The sequence below is a fragment of the Heloderma suspectum genome, chromosome 8, assembly GCF_057233095.1.
Source record: "Heloderma suspectum isolate Gila_16-S chromosome 8, 16-S_ref, whole genome shotgun sequence".
Taxonomy (NCBI): Eukaryota; Metazoa; Chordata; class Lepidosauria; order Squamata; family Helodermatidae; genus Heloderma; species Heloderma suspectum.
In genome coordinates, this window is record NC_139465.1 from 46,369,504 (window position 1) to 46,382,308 (window position 12,805).

The 12,805-nt window shown below is 47.6% G+C and overlaps 1 protein-coding gene across 2 annotated transcripts; it reads right to left on the reverse strand.

Moving 5' to 3' along the window:
- Positions 1-2,523: 2,523 nt before the first annotated feature.
- On the reverse strand, positions 2,524-12,581 carry CFAP20 (cilia and flagella associated protein 20). 2 transcript variants are annotated; one of them, XM_084812284.1, is made up of 6 exons: positions 12,396-12,581; positions 7,391-7,470; positions 6,727-6,838; positions 5,715-5,903; positions 4,300-4,410; positions 2,524-3,345 (listed from the first exon to the last, which is right to left on the reverse strand). In XM_084812284.1, the coding sequence occupies exons 1-6, from the start codon at positions 12,477-12,479 to the stop codon at positions 3,340-3,342; spliced, it is 582 nt and encodes a 193-aa protein (XP_084668410.1). In that variant the 5' UTR covers positions 12,480-12,581; the 3' UTR covers positions 2,524-3,339. The 2 variants fall into 2 exon arrangements, with proteins under 2 accessions (XP_084668410.1, XP_084668409.1); XM_084812283.1 differs by lacking the exon at positions 2,524-3,345 and having other exon boundaries at positions 4,288-4,410.
- Positions 12,582-12,805: the final 224 nt, after the last annotated feature.

Consider the following 12,805-nt stretch of genomic DNA (forward strand, 5'->3'; position numbering starts at 1 on the left):
AGAGATGCAAAGGCCCAGGAACCCCCCCCTTTCCCCCAAGAACCGTTTTTGTTTTTTTCTGAAAAATTGAACCTTGTAGGCCCCTTCCAACTCTGCTATTCTATTCTATGAACAGCTTAGGATTATGGTTTTTTTTTTAGAATTTAGGATGTTTATATATTGTTACCAAGCTTTTACTGCACCCCATTTCTAAAAACTACGTAATAAGACATTTATAGAAAGACTAGATATGTAAAATGTCTGGAAATAACGAAAGCATGGGGGGAAATGTTTTTTAATCCTCTCTGTTAAGATTCTCAGCATAGTTATTTCTTCAATTTCTTATTAAAATTATTGGTAAAATTTATCTTTTACTGATAAGACATTTGGGATGTTCCAAATCATGCTCAGGAGTCACCATATCATAATGTGGAAGAAAATGTACATTCTTGACAGTTTGGGTTTTGTTTTATAGAGTTGTTTCTGGACTTGTCTTCCTCTGCCTCTAGTTCTTCCTGATTGTTCTGGCTTCGAGGACGATTCAGATGTTTCAGGGACTACTTGCTGAAGTTCCCTCTGGTCAGACATAAACTAGGAATCTAAAGTCTGTTATATATAACTTGTTTTGTTCATGAAATTAATCATGTCTGGTATATTAAATTTTAAAGATATAGTTTATTCAGACAATAATTACAAATTTACTGAGTTCACTTTTTAGTTTTCAAATATGATGATTTTATGAGCAAACCATGTTATATGTAGTATAACTTTAGGAACATAAAGGCTGCTTTAAGTTCTTAAAGCAGCCTTTGTCAGCCTGGTGCCCTCCAGATGTTTTGGACTACAATGGCCAGCATTCCTACCCACTTGCCATCCTGCCTGAAGCTGATAGGTGCTGAAGTCCAAAATATCTGGAGGGCACCAGGTTGGGGAAGGCTGTCCTAAAGCAACAAATTAACATTAGATCTGTAAAGTGTGCTTTAAAAAATTGCTTTTTTCCATTTCCCCCATAATTTCAATTAAAAAAAAACAGGGAAAACCCCATTTTTTTCATGGCTTCAAAATTTCCAGAAATTTTACATCTCTATAGAGGTGTATAAAATTATGCTTGGCATGGGGAACATGATACGGAGTAGTTTTTCTCCCTCATACTAGAACGCAATGCATCCAATGAAGCTAAATTGTGGGAAATTCAGGACAGATAAAGTACTTCGGAAAGTGCACAATTAAACTATGGAATTTGCTATCACAAGATGTAGTGCTTGGCCACTTTACGGCTTTAAAAAAGATTAGACAAATTCATGACAGATAATACTATCAATGGCTACTAATCATGGAGCCTAATATGCTACCTCCAAGATCTGGAGAACAGTAGGCGATTGCCTTCATTTCTCTTGTGGACTTCCCAGAGGCATCTTATGTTGTTGGACTAGCTACCAACATGCTGAACCCACTTCAGTGTGGGAGAATTCTCTTGGCATTAGTGATGGGTTCAGGGTTGCACTGCACAAAGTCCAATCCTGCCATTGGGGTTACAGATGAGGGAAGACTGAGCCTGTTACAGATGTGCCAGGATGTGCAGCCAGGAACATGCACAGGCATCTTGCCTCATTCTTTTATAATAACTAGCATTGGGAATGTGCTCTCTCTCTCTCTCACACACACACGCACACTCACACAGAGCGCGCGCGCGACCCAGCTTGCAAGGCACCATGTCTGCCTTTCCAGAAGTAGCAGCTCTCAAAAGCACCCTTAACAAGGTATACTGCCCACTGAAACAACTGCAACACTTCCCAAATTCTACATTGCAAAGACCTGAGATTCCTGAAATCTTAGGCTTGGTCCACACATGCACTTATATTGCTTGACTACAAGCAGCTGATTGTGTGGACAGAAAAGGTGATACAAGGAGGATATGGGAGTTCTGCAAAAGCCCAAGTCATCAAGGGATGAACAGGCCCATGTGGACCAGCCCATCATTTTAAGGACGAATGCTTAAACATGAAGGCAACTTTTACCCATGTGCAGGCTGGGCACTTGTGGCTTTTGAAGGTAGGACCTCCGTCTCCACACACAACTCTACTGCCCCATGACTCCTTGCTAAAGATATTCTGCAGGCCCTACAATCACTCATTAAGAATAGAGCACCTATACAAGGCTGTTGTGCATACTGCAGCTCTCCTGAATTACATGTTGGGGCTTCCTGTCAGCAAATGATCCTTCCACCTCAACATTCAACTAGGATAGGTCTTCCATCCCCATCCCAGATAAGCTATCAGCAGAGTGGCAGGAAAGGTAAGAGGGCTCTCAGGGCAGAGCCTGGCAGGCTGACTTTCTCCCCAAAGAAATGATGCCATTTAAAATAATGCTGAGAGAGGTCAATGCCAGATCGCCAGTCTTCAGGGACAAGGCTGTGCGGGGAGATATGAACACAGACACATGGTTATTCAGCCTTCAGCTCTCCAATGTTGCACTAAAGCCCAAAGAGGAGCACTGCAGGAGTTCAACTTCTTTCAAGAGTGAATAGGAGACCTGGCTTTGTTTCAAGCTATTTATATAGCAAATGGGTGAAACGGCCTAGAAGAGACATAAGATTAGGAAGTAACAGATCCCATGAGTCCTCTTCCAACTGAGTTGGGTCAACTTGATTCAACTGTTGATGCTGAATGGAGCTCACCGCTAATCCGTCAGATTGGGCTGATCAGAACATCTGCTCACACCACACCCCTCCTCAGCCTGTGAGGACACACACAGATGTCTGACTGTGAAGGGGCCAAGCCATGCTGGGGGTGGCCCTTGCGTCAAAATACTGCAGCAACAGCATCTACCTGCCTGCCCCACATCCTCCCATCCCTACACACCTGCAAAGGTGCAGCAGGGGGGTTCACTATTCATCTAACGCAGGCATAAGCCATCAGGAGGAGGAGGAGACCAAGACCAGCCTTACAAAGAAAATCAAATATTTAATAGCAGCTTTGGGAGGCGGCGGGGGGAGGAGAGTAGTCCACACATATTTAAGAGTATACATCAAACCAAGGTATGAAGGGCATAGAAGGAAAATCATTGGCATTTGTGAGGGCACAAGGATCTCCAGCAAAGCCTTCGACATGCACTCTAGATCAGGTCCCAGAACTCATAGGCTTCTTGGGCATTGATCTGAAACTGCAAGCTTGAGCATGGGCCATCTCTCACTCAGAACAATGACATGGTTAGGTGTGTCCGGTCCCAGCATTACAGATACCAACTTTTATTAAATAAAGTTACCCTATGTAAATCAACATCTACATTTTGTTTTTAATTAAAAAACACTCTTCCACCCATCTTCACAGTGCATCTCTCAGAGGGCTTCCCAACAGGCTGTCATTGCTGTGTGGGGAGATATGAACACAGACACATGGTTATTCAGCATGCATGTATTCATTCAGATTTCTAACTCTTCGTTGAACAGAAAAATACATCTTTCTACAATATACCTCTCTAGCAGGCGCTGGGTGTCTGCATGTGCATGTATGCCTGAGAGCAAGGGAGAGGTTTGTCCAAGCCACCCCAGACCAGCATATGAGCATCCATTTCTCCTCTGGGCCACTAACAGCACTGTGGCCTGCTTATGGAGGCAAGGTTCCTGACCGGGTAAGATGACAGCAAGTCAAAACCCGTCTCAGAGATGGCAGCCAGCTCCCTCGGTGTGACTCTCCTAATGTATTCAAAGAGGTCAGGCTTTCTCATAGGTACTGTCACTGGGCCACTAGGATGGATTTGAAGATGACTATAACATCTTTAAATGGGAACCCCTGCATGCCTCGTAGCACACTGTGCTGCCATTCTGACCAGTTTGTTGCCTTTAATCCCAGCATCAATCACCACCATACATTTAGAGAAGAAAATGTTCAAGCAGAGTCAAGAGAGAACAAGATACTACCAATTCACAGGATTAGTAAAGAATGCCTGATTGCTCAGGTAAGTGAGCCAAGCCACTCATAAATAAAGGGACTCACACACGATCTGGCTTGGAAAGAAACTCCCCCCCCCCCCCAATATGATAATGTGTTAGAGCATGAGCAAGGCACAACCCCGTCCACTGGAAAATTATCTCTGGCACAGACCAAGACCACGCAGCACCCACTTCTCAAACCCTATGCTTCAGGAAGGATGTGGGCTGACCCCTTCATGGCCTCAGATGCCGTCACCTACTACATCAGCTTCAAGAACGTTTATTCAACTCTTTTTGCTCCCACAACTACCTTATTTGACAATTTCACACACACCCACACACACACACACACAGCAGATGGGATCTCCCTCCGTCCATCAGCTGCTCACCTTGGCCTTGTTCTGGACAGGGATGTATAGCTTGAACTCAGCAGGAAGTTCATCCTCAGAGTACAATCTGTCAGAGAAGTAAATTCTGCGGATACGACAGTTTGCATGGATCTGAAAAGGCAACCATGTCAAAAAAAGCAGCTGCAGCAACTCTGAATTCCACAGTCCCATTTCAAAAAGGGCTTGCGGCTTCCAGTCCATCCCACTCAAAATGAACGCCAGCATTCCTCAATCCAGTTTATTGTGAACAGAACCAGAATCAGTCAGGCAAACTTTTATTTAGCTTTCTAAAACACTCTCAGATTTTGGTTTTACTTCAGCCTACACAGAAACAGCAACAATGAGACATTATATGGAAGCTGAGTCCCAACTGCACAATAGCATGGCCGACAACAGAGGCCTGGAGGATGTCATGTGCAGAAGTTGCCTCAGGCTGGCCTCAGTCCTCCACTTCAGAGCCTTCAGCACAGCCTTCCCCAACCTGGTGTCCTCAAGATGTGTTGCCCTACAACTCCCAGCATGGAGGGCATCAGACTAGAGAAGGCTACTCTAGGAGATACTGACTCACAAGTTCCTCTCACAGCATCAGGCAAGAAACATCTGAAAGATGAAGCTGTCTTGCCCCGTGCAGCCCACCATGGATTTTAATGGTGGTCAGCTCCCAAAGGTCACCGGCAGGGGTCTTTCCGAGCTCCACTACCCAATATCCTCTTTAACTGGAGGTGCTGGCCCAGGGTCTCAACCTGGGGGCTTGTGTACTCAAAGCATGTGGTCTGCGCCACTGAGTGATGGCAAATCCCACCCACATTGGTCCTGGCAAGCAATGCAGCATTGCAGAGATTGAAAAAGAAAACTTTTCTGTAGAAGGTAACCTTCTCTAGAGTATTTCCTACAGCCATGTCAACTTAGCTGACCAATCTTCCACCTTTTACAAATTTAAATCCAGTACATGTTTAATGTATTTATTATATTTCTATAATACCCAATAGCCAACGCTCTCTAGACTATGCACAAAATGTTTGCCAGAAACAAGCTGCAGGCACCTTTGGGATTTGAAAAACGTACAACTTTCCATCTAATAATCAAGAAGGAACAGTGCCTTCTGTTATTTCCTTCTTTGTTATCTGCCCCAGTGACACTCCAGGCTCAGAAGAGTCAAGGGGAGGGTTGGTCAGCTCCCTGATCCATCCAGGAAAACTACCCCGTCTACCAATTGCCACTGGTAGCCCCCACACTCTGAAGAGTGCAGCCTGATCCCATATGCCCCAAACCATCTGAGGGACCCGCAGTAGCAGCCTACTGAGGGGCTGAGGTAACCTTGCGCTGGCTCTTTCTGGCCCAGAGAAACACCCACCCCAGCAGCTGAAAAGCAGGTACCCTGGTCCCAAGAAAGCCTTCAGCGCAGAACTCTTTACCTGGACTCTCAGGGTCTCAATGTAGTTGGTGCCATATGCTCGCCGAGTGAAGTCGGACAGGTTGAACTGAATCTGGTTCCAGCCATCATCCAGGCGCATAGGCATGGTGCAGATGAAAGGCTTGACCCGGGTGGTGCTCTGGTAGTTACTGGCACGGAACCGCCGGCGCACATTTTTATCATCCAACACCTAACACAGAAAGACACCCCCCACTGAAAAGGGGGGTGCTGTCGGGAAGAGAGGAAGGCTGCCCGAGGCTGAAGTTGAGCCTGCAGCCTCCCACCCACCCCAACATGGCCACAGGAGACTGGGCAGTGTGTCCCCAGCTGCCTCTGGAGGGAGGCTCCCAAATCACAGGCTCAGCAGCGTTGGTCTTGGCAAGGCCCCGAGTTAGGTGCCAGTGAGGAACCGCATCAGGAGAAAAAGGATGCAGAACCTCTGGCCCATGGAGGGTCCCCATCCAGCCTGCAGAGCCTCACGGGGATCCTTTGGGGACCTCCAAGCTGTCCCCCCCCGGAGGGATCCCCACTGTCTCAGTGAATCTCAAATTGGAGAGAGCAGCAGGGATGTGGGCAGTGAGTGGCTGCTGTCGGGTGGAGCAGCTGCTCTTCCAAAAGCCAGAGGAGCTGTTCCATACATCGCGTGCCATCATCCCCATGGGGATGATGTGCACCACGTGAGGCAAAATCTAGTCGGCAAAGTCCTTGGTCTCCCCCATCTCATCCTGTGGGGGACGTCTGCTGTTTCTACTGCTCAGTTACCCAGAGCAGCTCTCAGTGGGTAGCTGGTGCCAGCCGAGCCCCTTTCTCCCACAGACAAAAGCAAAATGGGTGGGGCAACGACAGCTGTGGGCGCAGCGACTAGTCTAGCTGCTTGGCAGACAGAGCTGATCCTCAGACTCATTTGGCTGGGTTGAGCAAGTAAAGCAGAAGGGCGAGGCAGGGAAGACTAAGGACTTTGCCCAAGAGAGCTGGCACACTCTAGATCTGCCCTGGTAGCCCTGAGCACTCACCTGCACTTCAAAGGTAAAGTATTTCTTCAGGTTCTTGATTATCATCACCAGGAAAGGCAGTTTGATCCCCAGCGTCTTCTTTGGGTCAGCAGGACACGTGATGTATGTGGTACTGGGTGAGAGAGAAGCACATTGGAACCTATGTCCTGGCAGCTGCAGCTGGCAGGCTGCGCGAGGTCTTTGCAGAACCTTTCCAGCACTACCTCAGCTCCTCAGCCTGTGAAACCCAGGCACAGCATACTGGAGCCCATTTTGGGCTGCAGACACTTTGGACAATTGGATCAGTTGGTGAGGTCTCTAGATCTTGTGTCAGTTGGAAGTGTTCTCTTCCCCAAGCCTCCATGCCCAATGAAAGCCCCACTTTGACTCCACTGTGATTTCTAAACCCCTAGATATATTTCTTTTTTACGAGCAATGCTTTGAATGTCAGGGTCCCCCAAGAACTGATAAAGGCATATGTACCAATACCATACAGCAATCGTATTTCAAATAACTGAATTTTAGATCAAATTGGCAGTGTGCTAATATACTGGAGAGTAGACTTTACTGTCTGCAGACTTCTAGGTAGTGGCCAATGATGTGTCACACAAGGGACAGGAAGATGTTTTGGGGTGAAGGGCACTCGTGGGACGTCAGGAAGGCGTAGTAAATGGCTCTTCCCTACCTGACATTGGTTCCTTCAATCTCCAGCACCAGCGACTGAATATCATTATCTGTGATTCTTTTGATGTGGCCATTCCGCACCTAGAAGAGAAGGGGGAGGAAACAATGCATCATTCACATGCTCCTTCAAGGTGCATTTGAGACCCCTGACAGGAAGCATGTCTCCACAGTAGTTGAAACTGCAAGACCAAGGCAAGACTGAATGCAGCCAAACAGAAGCACAAGCAGGGTCCCAACCAAAGGATCCAAAATTATTCACATGTGCATGGTATGGGTTCTGTACCAGAACTCCGGTTTTCAAAGACACTGGAGTTCCCTGGCACAGGAAAGAGAAAATTGCACGGAAAAGTGCACGGAAAAGTGCACAGGAACAGCAGGGATGCAGTAGAAGGGACAAGGAGCACCTCCATGGGAATCACAGGCCTACTAGCTCCCTACTGGAGCTGCTTACAGCCTCACTAGATTAAAAGACAGCCAGCAGTTTCAACTGCTCTTCAGCCAATGCACAGATGACTGAATTACCCCAGATCTGGTCCCTTACTGAATTTCTCCTTTTGCTTTTCCTTTTTCATATGCATAAATGTACATCCTCTGCCCACTTAAGGACACAAATTAATACAGCCTTCTGCAACCTGCCACCCTCTAGGTTGGGGAACTGACTACAACTCCCATCTTGCCTATTACACAGCACCCTAAAATGCTATTTTGGGGAAATGTTATGGAATCTATCATCTCCCAACTTAAACCCCTGACCTCCTCTATCCCTCCCTGATACCACGTGCATTATTAGCCAGATTTCCTTTGTTCAACCTTTTAACTATTCTTCACACCTTTTTAAACTTTCAAACCCAATCCTGTGTCAGAACTAACTGGAAGCAAAAAAAGCGCGGGGGGGGGGGATTTGCCTGGTTTCTCCCTATCTCCCCTTCTTGCTTCTGAAGAAGCTGAGTAATGCTTCTAGCACCCACAAGCCAGCAGATAAGATTAAATCCTTACTAACTCAGCCAATTAGTTCTTTTCTGTTTTTCCTAATATTCCACCTCATCACCAACTCCAAAAGCCTTTTGCTCCCTATTAAACCTCTGCTTTATTCTCAAACCCCCACATTTGCTTTACTTCTCCCCACCTACAAAACTTTCTCTCAATTAAAAAAAACCCCTTTTTAATTCCTCATTTTCTTCCTCACGCAAATCATCCCAGGATCAAAATCACCACTCTCAAACCTTTCTTCCTCCCACTTCTCCATAGCTAGCCATGTGCACATTTTGTCTATGCTCAGACTTATATTTTTCTGTATGGTATTTTGAGCTGGCATTTGACTCCCCCTTCATGGCTAGCTTTCATTTAAATGCTAGATGCTGTTTTATGCTTAATGCTTGAATTAAAACTGTCCCCTTTAAAGAACCACACTTTTACCACCCCTGTTCTGGTATATTTAAATGTTAATTCTCTTCAATAAATTACTGCTTGGTTAAGCAACTATTAATCTCCAAATACTCTTAACATTAAGGTGCCAAACTTTAGAACACCTAGTGCCCAACATTTTGGTAATTGGGCGGTTCAAAAGTACAGTAAATAAATTAATGAAAACAAATAAACAATTAAAAAGATCCCTCTCAGTGCCAGGGTTGTATGTCTGATCATGCACATTCAGGCATAAAAAGAACACTTGATAACAATGGCAATGTCTCATTACGGATTGACACCTCCCACTTTGTTCTCACAGAGAATCCATTAGCAGGTCTAGCTGTGCCAAACCCCCCCCCCCCCAATCCATGTTCTGTACCAAAGTAACCAAAATTTTGTGCCAAGGAAATCTATTTTTTGCAGCCAGTATAAATTGTCACAGCCAGTTCAGACCCTACCAGCTACAATTTGTTTTACTTCACTGAACCTCATGTGCCATTTAATGGCCCATTCCTCTACACTGGAGAGATCCTTTCAGAGCTCTTTTACTCTTCTTCTGAATAACTATTATTATTCTGAATAACCTGGTATTCATTCCCAACTTCCACATCATTTATTTGTTACATTACATCCGCCTTTTCTCCAAGGAACCCAAGATGTTGTACATGAACCCCTTCCTCTCCATTTTATCCTCACATGAATTCTGTGAGGTAGGTTAGGCTGAGAATCAGTGACTGGCCCAAAGTCACCCAGTGAGCTTCATGGCTGACTGAGGACTAGAACCTGGGTCACCCAGGTCCCAGTAAAATACTTTAACCCCGATACCACACTGGCTCTCACAACGGGATGAATGCTTATATCACGACTGCAAAATTTTCAAAAGAGCTGCTGATGAATAAGGGATGTTGTCAAAAACTATTTAAGAACAGAACATCTAATTTGTAATGTCTACTGAATGTTCCCATACTGGCGTTTGGGTGGAAATGGTCAAAATGCATACTCTTTCCTTGGGCACTACAGTGGTCCATTAAGAACAGTTTATAACCGTTTTTGTTTTGTTTCTGAACTCTGTAGGTTCAGTACCTACCACAAACTACAGTTCATGGAACTCCTCTTCTTGCAAAATGTCAGTGTTTTTCCGAGAGGTACAGCTAATTTGTTTCAGTGTTGGGCACTGCATAAACTTCATTTCCCATAATGAACTGCCCATTTGCTATGATAGTTCAATGCAACACATCAGCATTCAAGAGATTAACACATCAAGAACAAAAAGGGTGACTGCAGCAAAGTTCAGTGCAATTTGCCAGAACCGTTGCCTCGGTTCATCACATCACTGGCACACCAGGGTCTGGAGCAAGGAGCTGCCCCTCAGATCACGATTTTACTCAGCTGCATAACTCCCTATGAAGCTGACTCAGTCTAACTCCAGAGCTTTACACTTTTTATCTTGCTGGTTCTTGCAACGCACGCACCATCACTTATGCTAAGCTGGGACCCAGATACATCTGTGGGCACATATTCTTCAGAGTCAGTGGCTTTAGAGGTACTAAGGGATCACGACATCTAGGGCTGACTATTCTTCCTTTCTCTTTGTTGCTTTGAACATAAGTACCACCAACACATAACTTTGGTTTCATTCTCTTTTACTATGGTAGTGTATGTTATGCTTTTAAGTGAACTACCCAGAGAGGTTTGGCTAGTAAGTGGTATAGAAATGCAATAAATAAAATAAAAAATAGCATAGTGCACTGGAAACACACTCCCTTTCACATCCAAGAAACTATTTCTTAGCAGTTAATGTTGAGGATAGCCTTGCCAACTTCTGTGCTCCCAAAAGATGTTCTGAGATCATGGGAGCCCTGCCACCCCAGCGGAAAATCTCTTAGAAGAAATTGAAGTAGACAACAATGCAAAAAACATGAAAAAAAAGCATACTGCTAAAAACACCAATAACAAAAAAATTAAATACACAACAACCAAAAACTGTCTAGGAAGGTGGTTGGACCACTGGATTACAAGGGTTAAACATGTACTAAAGGAGAACAAGGAAAATGCAGAAAAGTTGAATGCATTGTCTGTCTTCACTGAGGAAGATGTAGAGCAGATAAACATGCCTGAACTGATATTTTTAAGGAGGGAGTCTGAGGAACTAAGGCACATAGTGATGACAAGAGATAAAGTTCTAGACCTTATTAACAAATCGTAAACAAACAAATCATCAGGTCCAGATGGTATCCATTTGGGAGTTCTTACTCGCCAGAATTCTTCTAAGAACTCAAATGTGATATGTAACTTGCCTCTAGGATTGGCTTCTGAACTAGAGGACTAGGAAGTGGCCCAAGTATCAACAGTTCAAAAAGCTTTTACCGAAGTCCCTCACCAAAGGCTTCTGAGCAAACTTAGCAGTCATGGGATGAGACCAGGTCTCCTTATGGGTTGGTTATAGTTAAACAACCAGAAGCAAAGGGAAGGAATGATGGACATTTCCAGCATTGGAAGGAAGTCAAAGAACTAGCGCTTCCTAACTTGCTCATAAATTATCTGGATTTAGAGGTGAGCAGCAAGGTGGCCAAGTTTGCCGATGACACTAAGTTATTCAGGGTGGTAAAAACAAAAAGGGATTGCAAAGACCTCCAAAAGTATCTCTCCAATGGCAAATGTGGTTTAATGCAAATGTGCAAAACGCTCCGTAGCAGGGCCAAAAAATCCTTACTTCACATACACAGTCCAAGAAAGAGATCTTGCAGCCATGGTGGATAACTCAATGAAAACACTGACCCAGCGTGTAGCAGCTGGGAAAAAACGTGAGTTCTTTGTTGGGCATCAATAGGGAAGGGATTGAAAACAGAAACTCTCGATATCGTAATCCCTTTATTCAAATCCACGGTACAAGCTTTGGTCGCCGTATCTCAAAACGGATACAGTAGAGTTGCAAAAGGTGCAGAAAAGGGCGGCTAAAGTGATCAGCGGGCCGACGAGAAAAGGTCGTGGCGTTGCGGGCCACGGAGATAAGGGGGGGAGGCGGAGCAAGCGGGGACACGGGAGTGGGGGATAGCATGGCGCGCGGTGGAGAGAGGCGTTTCCCGACTCCCGGCCGGGCCGCGCCAGACGCGGGAGGCGGAGATCCGGCAGGGCCCAGCACCGGCAGGCCTTCCTCACAGGCGCGTGGCCGAAGGGCGAATGGGCTGCCGCGAGCAGCGGCCCTCAAGGCGGCGCGCTGCGAGGGGCGGCCGCGGGGCGGAAGGCGGCCCCTGGCGACGGCCGCGCCCTTCCCCCGCGCTCGCCCCGGTTGCCGGGAGACAGGGCCGGGAGGGCGGCCGCGCTCGCCTCCGGCTGGCGGGCCGGCTGCGGGGGGAAGCGCCCCGCCGGGCGCCCCAGCAAGGCAGGGGCCGGGGGAGGCGCGTCGGGGGGAGGCGAGGGGCGCGGGCGGCCTCCGGGCGCCCGGCAGGGCCGCGCCCCGCCCAAGGAGGGGGCGCCCCGCCGCCGTTCCGCCCGGCCCCGAGGACTAGAAACGCGCTCTCGGCAGGAAAACGCGCCGCCTCCCGGAAAGGGCGGGAGGCGGCGCGCCCGGCCCGGCCCGGCGGCGGCCCCGCAGCCACCTTCTTGTCCCAGATCTGCAGCGGCTTGCTCCCGATGCTGTAGAGGACGGACAGGAAGCCGCTCTGGAACGTGTTCTTGAACATCCCGCCGCGGGCGGGCGGGCAGGCCGGCCGCGCTGGCTGCGCCGGGCGGGAGCGTGGTCGGGCGCCCTCCTCAGCCGCCGCCAAGCGCGTCTCGCTGCCTCTGCGGCGGAAGGACACGCGGCGGCCCTTTCCCCCGACAGCGCCGCAGGAGCGCTCCGCGGAGCAGCGGAGCCTAGGCGCCGCCGCCGCCGCTTCCCTCGCGCGCGCGCGCGAAGGGCGGTCGGAGCACCGCCCCCTGTCGCCAAGGGACGGACTACTTTCCAGACGGGACTCGTTCCTGCCTCCCTCCCTTTTGGCGTGTTGTCGCGGCGCGTGCGTGTTGCCGA